At 50.7% G+C, this 19,780-nt stretch overlaps 4 protein-coding genes across 4 annotated transcripts; 3 read left to right on the forward strand and 1 right to left on the reverse strand.

The window, feature by feature from the left end:
- Window positions 1–815: 815 nt before the first annotated feature.
- Window positions 816–4,700, forward strand: M437DRAFT_57942 (uncharacterized protein; the record flags this gene model as incomplete). The annotated part of the gene is made up of 3 exons (XM_041023306.1): window positions 816–2,051; window positions 2,133–4,284; window positions 4,375–4,700. The coding sequence occupies 3 exons, from the start codon at window positions 816–818 to the stop codon at window positions 4,698–4,700; spliced, it is 3,714 nt and encodes a 1,237-aa protein (XP_040876050.1).
- Window positions 4,701–5,112: 412 nt separating this feature from the next.
- On the reverse strand, window positions 5,113–10,521 carry M437DRAFT_69389 (chitin synthase; the record flags this gene model as incomplete). The annotated part of the gene is made up of 3 exons (XM_041025278.1): window positions 5,113–6,496; window positions 6,550–10,170; window positions 10,226–10,521. 3 exons carry the CDS (start codon window positions 10,519–10,521, stop codon window positions 5,113–5,115), a joined length of 5,301 nt encoding a protein of 1,766 aa, XP_040876051.1.
- A 1,638-nt stretch (window positions 10,522–12,159) lies between these two features.
- Window positions 12,160–17,794, forward strand: M437DRAFT_78487 (CHS5 chitin synthase, class V; the record flags this gene model as incomplete). Its single annotated transcript, XM_041026995.1, has 3 exons — window positions 12,160–12,440; window positions 12,502–17,573; window positions 17,607–17,794. 3 exons carry the CDS (start codon window positions 12,160–12,162, stop codon window positions 17,792–17,794), a joined length of 5,541 nt encoding a protein of 1,846 aa, XP_040876052.1.
- A 663-nt stretch (window positions 17,795–18,457) lies between these two features.
- On the forward strand, window positions 18,458–19,658 carry M437DRAFT_15905 (uncharacterized protein; the record flags this gene model as incomplete). Its single annotated transcript, XM_041018836.1, has 3 exons — window positions 18,458–18,757; window positions 18,809–19,300; window positions 19,359–19,658. Coding segments are annotated over 3 exons (1,092 nt in total), but the record flags the coding sequence as incomplete, so codon positions are not given.
- Between the last annotated feature and the right edge of the window lie 122 nt (window positions 19,659–19,780).

The raw sequence follows: 19,780 nt of genomic DNA on the forward strand, positions 1-19,780 counted from the left end.
TGTAGTCACAAAGAGGTATTAGGCATACTTGCATCTTTAGGTTTAATCCTACTTCCATCATAGTTGAAGCTGGAAATGCGCGATTGTCTGAGATTCGAGATGTAGCCAAAGCGAGCCAACAGAAGCTCACCTCTCAGCTGACTCTGCCCTGTTTCTCAATGTTATTGTGCACTACTCCATTTCAATGCGTCACGCAATTTGTTACACCGACAGAGAGTAGCAATCAAGTTGCTGTCAGGACTCAAGCGAAGGTCGTGTACCTAATAGCGCCATATCGGAAGAGCCGGAAGACCAGTTTTGAGTTACTGTCGCGTATGATCTCGCGCTATATCTAGAGTTTCGAAAGACACCTCGTACAACTAGACAAAGCTTGTCCGCGTGTCTTTCTTGAAGTCATCTAGAAGAACCTCATGTTGAGCTTAACCTGAGGCTCTGTTGAAAAGGTCGTGTTCGACTCAGGTCAAAAAGTCTACCAAGGCCGAGGTGAGCAGTTGACGCGGCATGGCTTGGCGAATGCCAACTTTTGTTCACCAAAGACGTCAAAGGGTCTAGACAGTGGGGAGTTGCAGATGCGTAACTGAAATCGCGGAAGCAGGAAAATAGCTACCAAGGCCGGTCGTCCGGTCATCCTCATCGTCGTCAATGGCTCAGGTAGCAATCAATTGCTTCTATACTCCTATTTCTCACTTCTTCCCTTGAGCAAGTCTCGGGAATTCGTTCTGCGCCATTTTCTTGTGTATATATATACTCGTCTTTAATCATACGCCTCAAGGGCTGGATCCCTCGCGCCTTGAAGGTCGCGCTCTGGCAATTCAATGACGGTAGACGATGATGACCTCGAACGGCGCCGATACCAGGCGCCGTACAGCACACACCGCCCTACACCAACCATCCAGAAGTACCAACAAGAGAAGGAGAAGCGTCAAGCAAACGCTGCCGGTGGGGTACCACCACCGAAAGGACAAGAAGATGAGCACGAAGATCGGGATAGCGCAAATCGATACCTGTACTCGAGAGAGCACAGCGATGCCGGTTCTGACAACTCAGATCTCGACAACCCAGCCCACGACAAGAAGGACCGCACCCAACAGCTGAAGAAGAAGCTGGTCGGCGGTGGTGTACATGACTCTGCGGACCTGATGCAGGATACGTCCGAGGCTCCTGCTCAAGATCAAGACCCCAAGACTCGACGCAAAGCTATAGGCAGGAGCAAACGCAAAGGCGAGCGTGCCTACCGAGAGGTCACCGACCCCGTCACCCATCTTCCTGTGCGCATCCACGACTTGCAGCCTGGAGACTTGAAGAGAGTCCCTGAAAATCTAGGGCCGCCTGGCACAGAGCACAGGTCGGCCACTGGTCTGGCCAACAAGAGGAAGAGCGAGGACATGCTGGCAGACGAGACACAAGAGATTGGAAGACATCATGCTGCGCTTGAGAATCTTTTCCCACCACCAGACTTTGACGAGATCAGGAAACGCATGAACAAGGTACAAAAGCTAGGGATAACAATAGGTGTGGTAGCTGTTCTTGTCGCATTTGGTCTGTACAAGACAATCTCTGTATTCTTCTTTGGTCGCAATGATGCACACGCTGGAGTCTCTTGGGGCTTCCTATGGCCATATCTCTCAAGTGGCTTCGCCTCCATCGCCCTAGTCGCCCTTACGGTTGCTGTCATATTCTGGATCCACAAATGGACAGACAAGCAAGTTCACAGGTTGTGGGAGGAAGAAATCTGGCATGCCGACAAGCATTCTGCGAAAAGTCAAGATGGCAAGGAGGAAACAACTCAGTGGCTTAATAACATCTTGACCTCGTTGTGGCCACTCGTCAACCCCGACCTTTTCATCTCTCTGGCCGATACACTTGAGGACGTTATGCAGGCCTCACTTCCGTCGGTTGTTCGCATGGTTAGTATCGAGGATCTTGGTCAGGGTAGCGAGTCAATGCGTATTCTTGGTGTTCGATGGCTTCCTACCGGTGCTGCAGCACGTTCGGTCGGCCCTGATGGCGAACTCGCCCAAGAAGCGCAACAAGGGCATAGCGACCGCAGTGTGCCTGGCCAGTGGCAGGCTGATGACAATGCGTCACCCGATCAGAGCCAGGACTTGGATCACTCCCAGGGCCCCAAAAAGACAAACAACCAGGAAGAAGCAGACGACAAGCAAATTGCCGAGGGCATGGAGGCTGAGGAAGGTGACTTTATCAACCTTGAAGTCGCCTTTGCTTACAGAACTCGATCTACGTCAAAGAAGTTCAAGGACAGAGCGAAGCACGCTCATCTGTATATTTCGTTCTACCTTCCTGGTAACATCAAGGTTCCGATATACGTCGATCTGAGAGGTTTTGTCGGCATCATGCGCTGCAGGTTGCAGCTCACTCCCGATCCTCCATTCTTTGCTTTATGCACCTTCACTCTTCTAGGACAACCCAATGTCGATGTGGCTTGCACTCCGTTGACAAGAAAGGGTCTGAACATCATGAATCTGCCAGTCATATCGCATTTTGTACAGACCGCTGTTGACGCCGCTGTGGCCGAGTATGTCGCACCAAAGAGCATGACCCTCAATCTTAAAGATATGATTGCTGGTGACGATTTCAAGAAGGACACTAGGGCGAAAGGTGTCATAATTGTTAAAATCAAGCGTGCCTTCGACTTCAAGGAAGGAGATCCTGCTGTTCCATTGATCAGAGAAGGATCGGCCGATCCATATGTGACGGTAGGCTGGGCCAAATTCGTCAAGCCACTGTGGTCAACACGCGTCATTCTATCAGAAATGAACCCTTCTTGGGAAGAGACTGCGTTCATCTTGGTCACGGCCGATGAGTTGAATGTAGACGAAAGACTTCGTGTGCAGCTCTGGGATTCTGATCGTTTCACGGCAGATGATGATCTTGGCCGCATAGAGATGGACCTCAAGGAGTTGATCCACAACGAAGAGACAAGAGGCAAAATGTCTGATCGTGTTGACGGTTTCAAGGCTCTGCATGCTGGCGAAGGTCTTCCCGGCAAGCTCGAATGGAGCGTTGGCTACTTCCCAAAGGCTCACATCATCGATGAGCAACTCAAAAGACAGACCGAAGACACGGAAATTCGCTCTAGAGATGCTTTAGAGAAGAAGGTCGAAGAGGCTGCCAACCGCAAGCTTCGTGAAGCCAAGAAAGACGAGAGCAGAGAAACCGAACAACTCAAACTTCAGCAGTATAAAGAGGTTGAAGACTCGATGATTATATCTGCACCACCTCTTCACGACTATCCTAGCGGTATTCTGGCCATTCAGATTCACGAAGCTACTGGCCTGGAAGTGCGTGCTCACCACAACGCTGCTCGTTATAACGATGAACCAGAGCCTAGCGGATTTGAAGAACAGGGCGATGAGCTACCATCATGCTACTGCAACATCATTCTTAACCATCAAAAGATCTATCGCACGCGTGTCAAGCCCAAGAACGCAAAGCCCTTCTTCAACGCAGGCACTGAGCGGTTCATCCGTGACTGGAGAACTGCCGAGGTCTACATCAGCGTGCGAGATGCTCGTGTGCATGAAGATGATCCTGTCATGGGCATTGTGCGTCTGCCGTTGATCGACGTTCTGAACGATCGCTCTCAAGTCAATGGCAGTTACCCTCTGTACGGCGGTGTAGGCTACGGTCGCATCAGAGTCAGCATGGTGTTCCGCTCTGTAGAGAGTCAAGTGCCCAAGGAGCTTTTGGGTTGGGACTGGGGCACCCTTATAGTCGAACCACGTATCACTTCTGCCCCGAACTTCCCTAGTGACCTTCAAAGCTGTCGCATCAAGATTCAAACCGCCATCAGCGTTGGTCACATGAAAGCGCACAAAGACGAGCATTCATGGACAAGTCGCCACAACAACGGCATCCATCTAGGCGTCCGCCGCCGCTATGCCAGCTGTCTGATAATCCAATTCCGCAAAGACACTTCCTTACGCGATAAGACCGCGGCCTTTACTGTTCTCTGGCTGTGCGACATCTCCGACAATGAAGACATCTCCCTATCCCTTCCGGTCTGGAAAGGCGACCTCAAACGCGCCACAACCTGCAAACTTGACTCGTACGGCGACAAAGTTGGTGAAATTCAGCTCAAGCTCAAATTCTGCAGAGGACTAAGCAGATACCACAAACGTCTCGCTAAACACGATAAACACCTCAGCGACGTCTTTGAAGTAGTCGAAACCGCAAGATTCCAAATGGCAAATAGCGAACAATACGACCCAGGCGCCGTCAAAAACAAAGACATTTCGGGAAAGAAACTTGAAGATGCTACAGGTGCGACCAACGGTACAGATCCCCACGCCGAAGGCGACAGCAGCAATGAAGAATCCGCCGACTCTTCTTCAGACTCGGACTCAAACTCAGATACCGACACCGATAAACCTTCCCACGCCCATCGCATCAAGAAAAAGCTCTCGCACACCCGCCACATGAGTCTCTCGAAACTCACCACCGGCACCGACGACGATAAAATGACACGCACCAGCGATGGCAGCAGAAATGTACTAGACTCATACCATGAGTACAGGGAACACAGCAAACAGATCAACAGACGCCATCGCGGAGTCATGCAGTTCAAGAGTGCGAGAACCATGTGGTGGATGAAGCATAAAGCCGAACACCTGCAAGATCGCATCAGTGGGATTTTTGAGCATCATGAGAGGAGTACGGGGATTGAGAGTGAGGCATAGGATGCAAAAAGGTGATTGTTTGTGTGAGTGTATAACTAGACGAGATAATCTTTGATGTGGATGCGAAAAAAAGTTTCTAATTTCTAATCACCTTTTACTTTCCCCCCTTCAGTCCGTAACTCATCAAGGGTTGAGCCAGTCTTAGATCGATCTATTGCGATAAAAAAAAAGAAAAAAAAAAAAAGGAAAGAGCTGAAACTTATCATCAATGTATCCAAACGATCATGAGTTAACAAAGACCAAGCGATTATGTGTAATGGCTGCAGATACGCGTTATAGACAAATATCGTTCATTAGAGTAAAATGACAATTCTCAAAATGATTGACTGAAATACACAAAAACTCCTAGTTATGAACCATCCTAAATAAAACAGTAGACTCCAAGGACCATGCAAATTCTTTCCTCTCTCTTTTACATATTCGCCAGCTCGAAATCAATCTGCTGGTCTAAGAAGGCTCTCTTCTCAGGGTTCAGCTGCACTTGCAGTCTTTGCTCTGTAAGCACCTTCAACTGCTTCTTGGTCACATTATCTAGATCAACTTCTCTCAAGCAATCTCTGACGGCATCGATAATTTGGCCATCAGTGACTCCCTGGGTTTGGAAGCCGGGAAGACCGAATGTGCTTGGAGGACGAGATGCAGTCTGAGAGAGTGGGCTGCGAGAGCGAGGTGGGTAGCCAGCGGAGGGAGGTGGCGAAAGCTTGGGTGAAAGAAGGTCAGGCTGGGAAGACAGGTATTGGCCGCTGTGGTTGCGGGGCAAGCCAGGTGAGGCATCGCTCATGTTGCCCATAGACATGAGACGTGTGTTCTCGTTGGCGCCAGGCGCGATGTCGGTCAAGCGCGAGTAGCTAGACAAGCGGTTGTATGCATTGTATGGGCCAGGTGATTGGGTAGGAGGGCGGTAGGGCATGTTGTTGTTGGGGAAGCCAGTGAGAATGGTAGAGGCAGGGTGGACAGATGAGTAGACAGAGTGAATCTCATCCATCTCGTATGCTCCATTGTCTTGGAATGGGGAGAAGCCCATGTCCTTCTCCTGGACAACCATACCACGACGCCCAGGAAGGTTGTTTTGGTAAGCATAGTCATCCCAGCGTTGCAGAGGAATGCTGCGAGGGTCGAACTCTTCGGCGTCCACGGCGATGACCTGCTTGGCACCAGTCTCTCCAATGACAACACGAGTGTTACCCCATGAGAAGTCGTCCTGCTTCCAGAAAGAGTAGACCGGCAAAACGAATGAGTAAAGAGGATAAGCCATCAAGTAGCAGATCATCCAACCGATATGCTGCCACTGTCTCTTGACAATGAAGATGATGGCTTGCAGACCATACACACCAGCCAACATGATGATTGAAATCAGAGGGAATTGTCCACCAGTCGCTGCGTTAACGATGAGGTAGACAAGGTAGACGACAGTAGCCGGAAGGATGACAGTACCGAATAGATCGATGAACACGACAAAGCGCATGGAGAAACAACAGAAACCACACATGTCCTTGATGAGCATAAGTTCAGCCAAGTTGTGGATAGTTGAGTTGATCCAGCGACGTCTTTGCGAAAGAAGAATGCTCCATGTCTCAGGGGCGGCGGTTTGAGCAAAAGCCTCAGGAATAAACTTGAAGGACATATGAGGGAAGTTCTTGGTCATCAGGGTTGTCAACCAACGATCTTCACCGAGCGACAACAAGTTCTTCTTGTGCAGAGTATCAACGTTGCAATCACTGTACTCTGTGATGATTGCATCAGAGATAATGAGAGGCTTTCCTTTGTCTGCTGTGCGAAGACGGTACATTGTGAAACTGTGAAAGTGTTAGTACTGCAAGGTTGAAAGAATCATGTGTATTCAACTCACCATCCGGGAAGACAGGTGACACTACCGAACAAACTCTCGAAAGCCTTCGCCAAGTGATGGGAAATGTAGTATTCGTAAACCTGAATCATAGTGGTCCAAGACTGTTCTTCGTTTTCAAGACTGGTTTCACCACAGACGGCGGCGATCTTAGAGTCGTTTGTGCAAGCAGCAACGAGACGAGTAAGAGAATCTTCCTTGACCAGAGTATCGGCATCGACCATAAGAAGGTACTCGTAGAGCTCAGGGTCCACACCAATGACATTGTTGATTTGATGGAACATCTCCAACTCAAGTGGTGACATGGGAGAGCGGTGGTGAACTCTGTTGAGGAAGCTCATGAGCAAAATCTGCGAATCACGCTTACCACGGTTACCAGGTTTGGCCTTGACTTGTTCGGACTCTTTGCCGCATTTGACAACGACAATGTAGGGAACCACGTTGCCTTCGAACTCGTAGAGACCAGAATAAACCTTTCCGTAGTTCAATTGTTCCGCACCGGCACCAATAGACTTGAATGGAAGGGCAGGAGGATCAATCTTGGGATCGACACCGAGAATATCCAGAACAATCTTAGGCGTTGGGCGGTCATTACCACCACCAACAATCATGCCATCACAGATGACACAAATCAGCTTTCTCTTGTTGTCGTATGCTAGCGATGTGAGCGAGTCGAGACCCTTTCTAAGATGGTCTTCACCCTCGGTGTAGGCAGGGACTTGACAGATGACGAATTTGTCTTGTGGGGCAGGACGAGGCTTGGAGCCGAATTGCAGAGCAGCCAGGAACTTGACCACGATAACAGTACAAAGAATGATGGTGAATGCCAGCAGAATGTAGTTGTTCACCTGGCAACGAGGAGTATCTCTAAAATCGACTTTGCCGGCATAGAACATATTGTCCAGACACTGTGTGATAGCGGAATGATTGGTCGGGTTGGTGATCGTCTGGTCAAACTCTGATTTGATGTCTAGACCAGGATTGCTCTGAACAATTGATGTGAACTCGGCCGGGAAGAATTCATAGGTGGCCAGATTGTTCATCAGATCTAGAGTGTGGAAATAATCGGTCATGTCGTAGAGCTTGTTGCCCAAAGTGAACCAGTAATGATTCTCGTTCTGCCCTTCGCTCTTGATCTTGCTCTTCTTGACTACCAAGTCGCCCTTGTAGAACTCTTTCATCTTGGGCAAAAATGTCTGGCCGTACCAGTTAATGTTGTTAAGCTTAGAGTTCTTGTCTGGAGCAGCTGTAGGACCCGAGCTATGCGTTGCCTGAGGATATTCCAAAGTTGTGTTTGACGTCAATGAGATAGTAGTGCTCGTGCCTACCAGACCGGGACAAGCAATAGAGAGAGGGGGAACGATATATTCACTGACATCGGTGCCGCCGAATGGTTCCATGTTGGTGATGGTTGTTTTTATGACACCATCGCTGTGTTGAGTCTTGTGGAACTTGGTAAGGTCGTACACATGTCCGCGGAAACTGACATAGTAGTCGTTAGATGCTGCGTGGTAGCTGACCTCCTTAGCGTTCCAGGCTTTGTTCATGTTGGGGCATAGCAAACGGCCAAATCCGACGATCCAGAAAACCACAGTAGCGTTGATGATAAAGATGATGATCATGAGAGCGACCTTTTCCCTCCATGCCTGACGAACATCGGGTCTCTTCATACGACCAATATAGCGCAGAGCGGGCGAAGGAATATAGAAAGTCAAGGCCCATGTGGCCCAGACCCAGGCTTTTCGAGTGAATGTGATGGGCACCTCGGTGATGACCTTCGCATCGCCATCTTCGACCTCTCCGTAATAGGTCACGTCACCATACTTGTTGTCACCTTTGGTACCCAGACCGTAGTCTCCGGGTCGGCCTTGCTGGGTCGGTGCTTTTGAGGGTGCAATGGACTTTGCTCCAAGTTGACTTCTACTGGCGAAGCTCTGGTTACGGCTGAGGAAGGGATTGCTAGGGTTATCGTGGTAGGGCTGTTGGTAGAAACCGTCGTCAACCATTGGGGTAGACACCTGGTATTGGCCACCGAAAGGTCCTGCGGCGTCGTCCATTGTTGGATCCATAGGCTTCAGGTCGAGCATACTCTCGGCTTCCCACCAAGGAGCCTCGCGAATCCAGATTCTCTCGTGGCCGATGACGACTTCTCCATTACTCCAGCCACGTTCCATGACCCAACTCTCGACGCCATCACGACCAAGCTGACAGCCCAGGCGTGCATAGCGCTCTTGAAACTCGTTGAGATCGAAATCAGCAGTGTAGTCGAGTTTCTTGTTGCGATGGTTGGCCCACTCAGGAAGTCTCCAGGAACGGATCTGGCTGGATACAGATCCTGCGGACCATGGGAAACTGTTTGGCGAGTGATTTGCCAAGGATGCTGGTGACTCGTCTGTGGGATGAAGGGCAAGCTGGAACCAGACACGACTGCTTCCCAAGAGGTTCATGAGACTGAAGCGACCATATTTGCCAAGCTGAACGCCCTCGCCATCCACCGGGTAAAGAAGACGTCTTAGGAAGCTGTCCGCTTCAGTCTCGACACCCACTTTCTCAAGAAGTGTCTCGCGACGATCAAGTACTTCTTCACGCTCCCTTGCAGCCACGGAGTCGGGAAGCTCGAGCTCTGCAGCATTGTCATTGACAGCGTCAGTCATCTCTCTGATGATCGAAGAACCGACGTGATAAGACGGCACTCCGTCTTCTTTCATTTCGAGATTGATGCCTGTTGAGTCGTCGAAAACAGTGCGCAGAGCCATCGCCTTGCCCAAAGTGACACTAGGCAGATCGAGAATTGTCAAGTTAACAGTATCTGCACCCTCGTCACCTGGAGGCGGTGTCAAAATGCCTCCAGAGTTCTCTGTGTCGCTTCCGTTGGAAGAGTGGGCAAGACCACCGTTGCGAAGCTCCATACGAATGGCTTCGTTGGCGCGAGCAATGACCCAGTCGACCAAGGCCTCGTAAATAGCGGCCATCAGAGTCTGACGCTCCATAGTATCGCACTTCTTGGTCAACACGGCAGTGTCCAGATCGAGCAAATCAGCCACCTCTTCACAAACATTCTCCAGTACATCCTCATCGACCAAGAAACCCATGGTCTCGCCAAGTTTGAGGATGGCAGCAATGACAGAGAGCATGTTTCTGAGAGCAGCTCCCTTGATACCAATCTCTTTCAACGAAGCGCGGAAGTCGTCCGCGGCAGCGGCATCATCAGCTGTAGGAAGATATAGCGGTGGAGTATAAGTGTCGGTCTTTTTCAGTAAAGCATAGGCTTTGGGTTCCTGCAGATTCAAGAAATCTCTCTCATTTGCCGAGGCGCTCGCGAGCAGGTAATAGAAAACATCGAAGGCGCGGTAACCAATCTCGGCGGGCACATCAGTCAGACCTTTGGCAACGTTGATACCAGAGGAAGAAAGGCTGAGCGAAGCGCCTGTCAGCTCGCCCTCGAGGTTGAGGTTGAGCACGGCCGCCAGACCATTATGCTGTGCCGTTGAAGGGTTGCGTGGTGTGACAGAGTACAGGAAGGGGCGAATGGCGTTCAAAGCAGTAAACAGAGTTGTGGGCACTGCAATGGGTAGCGAAGAGAGGAAAGGGACGAGAAGCGAAGGTGTAGACTCATGGAGGGAGCTGAGCTATGGATTAGCGGACTGCACAACTCAAGCATTTCATGACATGGACTCACCCCAGGACAACGCAGCCATCCTCAGCTCTTCTTCTGGCGTGCTCCCATGCACGTCTACCCAGTTCGGCATCTACGGTACCTCCTGTTCGGCCATCAGGACCGACAAGCATACTGGTGACCCATGTGTTGACGACAAGACTGGTGCTAGATTCAAGTGGGTATGGCTGGCCGTTGGTCCAGACAGAATGTAGTGCATTGAGCAGGGTTGTAGTAGAAAGTTGTGCGGATGGTTGGGCTGGGCGAGGGGCGCTCGAATGGTTCGAGTAGACCGACATGCGGCTGCCAGGTCCCGCCATATTGGAGTGTGGGCTGAGGCGTGGCCTCTGTGTTGGATATGGTGTAGCGAGTGGTGAACGGTGGCAACGAAGGAGTTATCTCGTAGGTAAGCAGGAAAACAGCGAACCTCTAACTTCGAGGATGGTGGAGAGATGAGTTGTAGCAACGATCGACTGTCGAGTTTTGTTTGTGTCGAGCAAGCGAATGTCGGGAAGATGGTAAGAGGCACGGAACACAACCACAATGACACCAGCACGATGGAAGAGCAGGAAAGACGTGAGGCACAAAAGTCGTATGCAACAGACACGACGAGGCTTCAAACACTTTAGGAGTGAGTGCAGCGGCAAGCGGGAGACGTGTCTGTGCTCATCAAGCTAGCACGAGCACGAAACGACCGGAAGAAGACCATCGCCACTTGCCTCGACATTAAGGATTCATCGCAATATCTCAGACTCGTGCTTCGACACAATCGCAGCCTCACCGACTTCCGAGTCTTCTTGTGCTCAATCAATGACCAATTCTGCTGGTCTAATTCTATGAATTTTGGGGTGGATATTGCTATTGTTGATGTTTACTTACGACACTAAAATCGGAACACTCTATTTTTGGGGGGTTGGGTCAGGGAAAGCAACGGCTGGTCACTGGTGATCGCGAAAATGATGATTTGGTGACCTTCATGCAAAATCTAGCCTCGCGCATTCAACTCTTCTTCTGTTGAGTCTCTGTGCATATGTCACCTGCTTCTGCAAGCATTGTGCACCATGTCACTGCGAGAACAACGATTGCCCTGGTGGGACGCTGGGCGATTGGACTAGGGAACATCTCACTGCACGAAACATGCGTTTCGATGTTTCACTCTCGGCGATATTCGATTCAGGAGATGGATTTGCCAAGGAGAGCCCCATGGGTGAAGTTCTTTGCATCAATTTGAAAGGCTCGTCTCGACTGTTGGTCCTCGCTCTTCAACAAAGCATCTCATACAGGCTCTCGTCGCTGGTGGATGATGCTATGCATGTTCAAGATGGCGAAGATGTTCGTTGTACACGCGTTTCTCGGCAGGAGACCGAATCCGCTCAGCGGAAGAAAACAAAAGCGCGCCGCTGAAGTGGTTGGCTTAAAGTTTCTGTGCCCCGCGCTGACCGTAGTTTCGTATTTTTGTATTTTGGCCGAATGTATACACACAAAGGCCCTCTCCGAGGTTTTGCGTGGATTCATACAAGACAAAAGTGAATGTCAGCAGCGTTGCATGAAGGTAGTTCCGAGCAAGGTGGAAACGGCACATCAAACAAGACGAAGGTCCGAAGGTACTTGAGCAGATTGTCCTTTGGAAAGTGGCAGGGCTGATGAAACGCGAGGAAGGCGACGGGTTGCGGATAGCGGTTTCCCAAAATACACCTGCACCAATTGGCGTTAGCTTTGTAGGAGTAGACCCGTGCCTTGAAGCCATCCATATTCTATTCTCCTCGAGCCGCCACAGTCTCGTGTGATTTTACACTATCTCGGTCGCAACAATATCCTTGTACTGGGCTTCTGTTGTTCTACCACAGCCCACTGCCAGTCGTTTTACACATTCGCTACTCTTTCGTTCAAGGGGTCGATTGTGATTTCAACGACCGCTCTGCTAGGACGACAGGAGAGTGAAGCAGCACCAGGCCAACATGGCTGTTCCTGCTCACGCTCAGGCTTCGCTGCCTGCGCTCCCTGCTCATCTTCAGGATGATACCCATTTGACAGCACACCTGGCCAGCAGATTCCACGTCTCGCTGCCCACTGCTCAGTTGTCATCACACGCCATCATCTCCCTCAACACATACACATCTTCGGCCAAGGGTCCGGATGGCTCAAAAGAAGGTAGCGCTATGGGCGCTGCTGAGGATCTCGCCTCAAGAGCCTATACTCGTCTAGGAGCCAGACAAGAGAACCAGGCCGTCGTCTTTCTGTATGTGTCCTTCCGTGCCTGTGACACCCATGCCCACGTTCTTCTCTAACGCAGTACACAGTGGTGAAACCGGCTCAGGCAAAACAACCCTTCGCTCGCACGTTCTGTCTGCCTTGTTGAACTACACGTCGACGCCACTGTCCAACAAGCTGTCCTACGCTGCTTTTGTCTTTGACACTCTGACAACCACAAAATCTGTCACCACCCCTACCGCCTCCAAAGCCGGTCTCTTCTTCGAACTGCAATACGACACATCCTCAAGCCTTCACCCAACACTCGTTGGTGGAAAACTCCTCGACCACCGTCTCGAGCGCAGCAGAGTCACCACTATCCCTCCTGGCGAGCGCAATTTCCACGTCCTCTACTACCTCCTGGCTGGTACCAGTCCACAAGAAAAGGAGCATCTTGGTCTCGACCAAGCAGGTCCTGCTACTCACAGACACTCGCTCGGTAATGGTGGTGCAAAGAGATGGAGATATTTGGGACACCCAAGTCAGCTGAAGGTTGGCATTAACGATGCCGAAGGATTCCAACATTTCAAGACCGCTCTTCGCAAACTTGAGTTTCCTCGCGATGAGATTGCTCACATGTGTGAGATGCTCGCCTGTATCCTGCACATTGGTCAGCTTGAGTTCGTCACAACCCAGTCGACCACACCTTCGGCCGATGACAGCGGTGGTTACTCGCACGAGGGAGGCGAAGATGTCACATCGGTCAAGAACAGAGAAACTCTGCACATCGTAGCGGCTTTCCTCGGTGTTTCCGAGAGACAACTGGAAGAGAGTCTGGGATACCGCACAAAGAAACTGCATCGCGAGCGTGTCACTGTCATGCTGGATCCTAAGGGTGCTCGAGAGAATGCTGATGAGCTTGCACGCACCTTGTACTCGCTCTTTGTCGCTTACATCATGGAGCGCATCAACCAGAAAATTTGCTCGGCCGAGGATGCCATCGCTAACACCATCTCAATTGTGGACTTTCCAGGCTTCGCACAATCCTCCTCAACAGGCTCTGTGCTCGACCAATTGCTGAACAATGCAGCATCCGAATCGCTTTACAACTTCTGTCTGCAGAGCTTCTTCGAGCGCAAGGCTGATCTCCTCGAGACTGAAGAGGTTAGCGTACCTGCAACTAGCTACTTCGACAACACCGATGCCGTCAAGGGTCTGCTTAAATCTGGCAATGGCCTTCTCAGTATTTTGGATGATCAGATGCGCCGTGGCAAGACGGATCAGCAGTTCCTCGAGAGCGTCAGAAGACGTTTCGAAGGAAAAAACCCTGCCATTGAGGCTGGAGCTGCTACTCAAACCCTTCCTGGCAACAACTTTGCTACCCGTAACGCCAACGCTGCATTCACTGTCAGACATTACGCAGGTGAGGTTGACTACCCTGTCGAGAACCTCCTTGAAGCCAATGGCGAGATTATCTCGGGTGATCTCATGAACCTGATCAACACGACTTCGAACCAATTCATCAGCGAACTTTTCGGTCAGGAAGCTCTGAGCAAGGTCGTCCATCCCAAAGATCGTTCGGCTGTCGTGCAAGCCTCGGTTGCCTCGAAGCCTTCGAGAATGCCTAGCATGGCTAAGCGCACTGGTGAGCGTCCCGCAAGACTTGGTGCAACGAGGCAAGACAGCGACAACGGCAAGAGAAGTCTTTCTCGCTCTGGCAAGGGTGAGCCTGAACAGCAGCAAGGCGCTGCTGCTCAATTCTTGTCTTCTCTGGACAACATTACCAAATCATTGTCTGACCCACGCACAAACCCCTACTTTGTATTCTGTTTGAAGCCCAACGATCGCAGAATTGCAAACCAATTCGACAGCAAATGTGTCCGTACTCAGATGCAGACTCTCGGTATCGCTGAGATTAGTCAACGTCTGCGTAATGCTGACTTCAGTGTCTTCATGCCATTTAGTGAATTCTTGGGTGTTGCTGAAGGCGATGTTTCTGTTGTGGGCACCGACAAGGAGAAGGCAGAGATGATCCTGGATGAGAAGATCTGGCCAGGCAACGAAGCAAGAGTCGGCAGCACTGGTGTCTTCCTTAGTGAACGTTGCTGGCGCCAGATCGCACGAGTCAGTGATGTTGATGCAGGTCCTATTGGGATGCACGACCACTCACCTTATGGAGAACAAGAGGGTATGTTGTCTCCAGACCACGCACGCAACGGCCGCAATGATTCGAACCTCAACCTCCTCGGTGGTGTCACTCCCTCGCCTGGAGCTTTTTACCACGACGACAAGGTAGCAGGTTACTTTGGAAGCCGCGACCTCGATGCCAAGTCGGAAGCTGGTGCTTCAGCCTTCCACGGAGGTGACATGTTCCAGAATCTTGAGACTCGCTCGCAGCTTGCAGAAAAGGGCAACGAGGCCAAGGTAGCAGCAATCGACGAGGTCCCTGTCACAGGTGCTCGCAAGAGATGGCTGTTCCTTGTCTACCTCTTCACTTGGTGGATCCCTGATGTGTTTGTTCGCATCATCGGTCGCATGCCTCGTCCTGACATCCGTATGGCCTGGAGAGAAAAGGTGGCCATCAACTTCATGATTTGGCTTGCTTGTGGCAGTTTCTTGTTCCTCATGATCGGTTTCCCTGCGCTCATTTGTCCTACTCAACACGTTTACTCGGCTGCTGAGCTGCAATCGCATAATGGTAAGAATGGCCACTCCTCCTACATTGCGATTCGTGGTGTTGTCTTCGACCTTGGAAACTTTGAGTCGATCCACTACCCTAACATTGTCCCTACATCGGCTCTGGAGAAGTACGCTGGCACTGATGCGACCAACCTCTTCCCTGTCCAAGTATCTGCTCTCTGCCCTGGTACGGATGAGAACGGTATCAACCCTGCTGTCCAGCTCAACTACAAGAGTACCAACTACTCTGGTCAAGCCTCAGCTGTCAGCGGTACTGATGCTAACGCTGTGTACCATGACTTCCGCTGGGCCACCAACGACTCTCGTCCAGACTGGTTCGCTCAGCAGATGAAGTTCTTGAATCAGAACTACAGAAAGGGCACTGTCGGCTATACCGCAGGTTACGTCAAGAAGCAGGGCAAGAAGCAACAGTCCATCGCTATCCTCAACGGAAAGATCTACGATTTCACTGATTACATTGTCGGTGGTCGTGCTCCCAAGTACCCTCCCGGATACGACATTCCTGATACCCCACCCAACTCAAACTTCATGGACCAGCGCGTGGTCAATCTCTGGCAGCAACATGCTGGTCAAGATGTGACTGATGAATGGAACAACCTTGGCATGACCCTCGACCTGAAGAATCGCATGCAAATCTGCCTCGACAACCTCTTCTACGTAGCCGATGTTGACACCAGAAACTCGACCAAGTGCCAGTTCGCCACCTACCTTCTGCTTGGAATTTCGATGTTCTTGATTGCGGTCATCGGTGTGAAATTCCTCGCTGCCCTTCAATTCGGCGGTAAGAATGTTCCGGAGAACCTTGACAAGTTCATCATTTGTACTGTGCCAGCATACACGGAAGACGAAGATTCGTTGCGACGTGCCATTGATTCAGCCGCCAGAATGAAGTACGACGACAAGCGCAAACTTCTGCTCATTGTCTGCGACGGTATGATCATTGGTCAAGGCAACGATCGTCCTACTCCTCGCATTGTCCTCGATATTCTTGGTGTTCCCGAAACTGTTGACCCAGAGCCATTGAGTTTCGAGAGTTTGGGCGAGGGTCAGAAGCAGCATAACATGGGCAAAATCTACTCTGGTCTTTACGAAGTACAAGGCCACATCGTCCCCTTCATGGTTGTCGTCAAGATTGGCAGACCTGCTGAAGTTGGAAGACCTGGTAACCGTGGTAAGCGTGATTCTCAGATGGTTTTGATGAGATTCTTGAACAGAATTCACTACAACCTGCCAATGGCACCCATGGAGCTCGAGATGTACCACCACATTCGAAACATTATCGGTGTCAACCCAACATTCTACGAGTTCTTGCTGCAAATCGATGCAGATACTGTCGTTGCTGCTGATTCGGCCACACGATTCGTCGCCTCGTTCCTCCACGATACACGCCTCATCGGTGTTTGTGGTGAGACCGCCCTGACTAATGCCAAATCCTCTATCGTTACTATGATGCAAGTGTACGAATACTACATCTCGCACAACTTGATCAAAGCATTCGAATCGCTCTTCGGCTCGGTCACTTGTTTGCCTGGTTGTTTCTCGATGTATCGCATTCGCGATGCGGCGTCTGGCAAGCCACTCTTCGTTTCGAAAGAAGTTGTTGAGATGTACGCCGAGATTCGTGTTGACACCCTTCATACCAAGAACTTGCTGCACCTGGGAGAAGACAGATACCTCACGACTCTCTTGATGAAGTGGCATCCCGCTTACAAGACCAAGTTCATAATGCGTGCTAAAGCCTGGACTATTGCTCCCGACAGCTGGACCGTCTTCATGTCGCAACGTCGTCGTTGGATCAACTCCACTGTACACAATCTTGTCGAGCTTACCTCATTGTCTCAGCTTTGCGGATTCTGCTGTTTCAGCATGCGTTTCATCGTCTTCCTCGACTTGCTCTCGACCATCATTCAACCTGTCTTGGTCGGATATTTGGTGTACATCTTCGTTCGCATTGGACAGGACCCTGGCGGTGTTTCGACCATTGCCATTATCATGTTGGTGGCTGTTTATGGTATGCAAGCACTGGTCTTCATTATCCGTCGCAAGTGGGAGATGGTTGGATGGATGATCATCTACCTGATTGCTACGCCGGTCTTCTCAATGGCGCTTCCTCTATACTCTTTCTGGCACATGGACGACTTCTCGTGGGGTAACACTCGTGTCGTCACTGGTGAAAAGGGCAAGCAAGTCGTTGTGTCGGACGAGGGCAAGTTTGACCCAGCCAGCATTCCGAAGAAGAGATGGGAGGACTACCAGGCCGAGCTTTGGGAAGCGCAGACTTCGCGTGACGATGATGCTCGTTCTGCAATTTCCGGCGTTACCGGCATATCGTATGCGACCAAGTCAGCCTACCCTGGCATGGGAGGCTCTGTCTACGACTACCCACCTTCGCGACCCATGTCAACTTTGGGTGTGCCACAGGGTCCCTTCGGCAACCAGTCACGTATCAGCCTTGCTCCAAGCGAGATGCCTCTCATGGCTGGTGGTTACAGTCCCAACTCTGTAGAGATGGCAGAGATGCCTCTTCCCAGCGACGACGCTATCCTTGCCGAGATTCGCGATATCCTGACCAAGACTGACCTCATGACTATCACGAAGAAGAGCGTGAAGTCAGAATTGGAGAGGCGTTTCGGTGTGCCGCTGGATGCCAAGAGAGCATACATTGGCTCCGCCACGGAAGCCATTCTTAGTGGACAGTTGTAAAATGAAGATTAGCAGCGGTAGCATTTGCATTCGGCGGCGTTCTGCATCTCATTGCATATTTGAGTCCGTTCTTTGTTTTGGGCCATGTTTTAGTTAGGTAGCTTGGGTATATGTGGGCGCTCTGCATACAAAATGCTCGATTGTCATTTTCTCAACATGTTGATACGCTTTCAGGCAAGTGACACATACTGCTCTCTTATTGATTCCGTCCAGTCTGGGCGCATGCCAAATCATCTGCCAATCGAGACGATACTGAAATGCAGGGAGGATGGTGAAATGCAGGGTTTTCGGCAGTCCAGAATCAACAGATATGATCAGATACCAAGAGCCATCACCAGGGTTATGAGATCCAGAAACGCCTTTATCTAGCACTGCCTACGAGATGATGACATTTCACATAACAACCAGAGAGAGAAATCATGCGACGCATCACCATTTTCTCGTCACTGGGTTGTCGTTGTCCGGGAGTGCTTTCAACGGTCAACGTCGACGAACAGCCAGCCAACGCAACGCTCCCTCAGACCCTTCCCTTGATTTATATCGACCATCACGCTCGCTCTCGTTAATCTTTTCTTTCTCACCACAATTCTTTTCTCAAGAAGAAAATTTCATCATAATCTTCATTGAAATCACATTTGCTTACACACGATGAAGAGCACAACCGCCGCACTCGTTGCGTTGACCGCTGGAAGTGCTTCTGCGCAGTTCTTCGTCCTCTATGGCAGAGATACTGTTGTCTCGCGCATTGATCCCATCGTTTCTCCTGGAGGCATTGGCATGCATGCGCATGAGTTCATGGGCGCCGGCAACGTCAACCAGAACTCAGACTACGATTCACTCCAAAAGTCAACCTGCTCGAGCGTCGGACGTGCCAATGGCAACCCGATCATTGAGGACAAGAGCGCCTACTGGCACCCTACCCTTTATGTCAAGGCCACCAATGGCTCCTACATCAGAGTACCTGTAAGATTTCTCGAAATGCAATCGAAAACACACGACTCACAAACTTTCTAGACCAATGGACACCAGATCTACTACATTAATGCCGGCACTGGCCAGATGCGCGAGCCCTTTGAGTTCCCCAAGGGCTTCCGCATGACTGCTGGAAACGCTTATATCCGTGCCGCGCAAGAACACACTCCTACCAACATGGATGGCATCACTCAATGGATCTGTCACGAAACTCCGTCGTGGAATGAGGGTACTCAAGGCGGCTTCCCTACAGGTGTTACTTCTTGCTCTCAATACCCATACTTCAACGGTGCCATCGAGTTCCCTCACTGCTGGAATGGCAAAGACTTCGACTTGAGCTCTCCTTATTCACACATGGCTTACCCCGTTGGTGACATCAGAAACGGAGCTTGCCCTGATTCTCATCCTATCAGACTTCCCCATCTCTTCATGGAGAACAACTACGACCTGTCAAGCATTGTGGGAGAGTTCGAGATTGACTCGTTCGTGCTTTCCAACGGAGATCCTACCGGCTTTGGTTTCCATGCCGATTTCGTAAGTCCATCAGCCAACATGGAATATGCGGCTGGGGCACTTGCTAACAAGTTTGTAGTTCAATGGCTGGCAAGAAGGCGTTCTGCCTAACCTGCTCACTGGCTCCAGTGCCTGTTCATCTCACGATGTCGGCGACTGCTCCGGCGTGACCTTTGATTCTAGTATGAACTGGGCTCAGTGCACCACCACTAACCAATATCCCGAGAATCTTGATGGTCCTCTCTCTGCTCTGCCCGGCTGCAACCCCATCACCACTGTCAACCCTGCTCCGCAATGCAAGCCTTGTGCTGCTGGCGTAGTGGGCGGACAGTGTAATGCTGCTGCCGGCTCATTGACTACTAGCACGAGTAACGCCCCCTCAACCCTGAAGACAACCACAAAGCCCGCCTCTTCAGCCATGCAGTCTTGGACGACAACAACCACGACCACCAAGACTGTGACAACCACCGAGCAGTCGACTACCACTGTGACCGGCAATAC

Source organism: Aureobasidium melanogenum (assembly GCF_000721775.1).
Source record: "Aureobasidium melanogenum CBS 110374 unplaced genomic scaffold scaffold_27, whole genome shotgun sequence".
NCBI lineage: Eukaryota > Fungi > Ascomycota > Dothideomycetes > Dothideales > Saccotheciaceae > Aureobasidium > Aureobasidium melanogenum.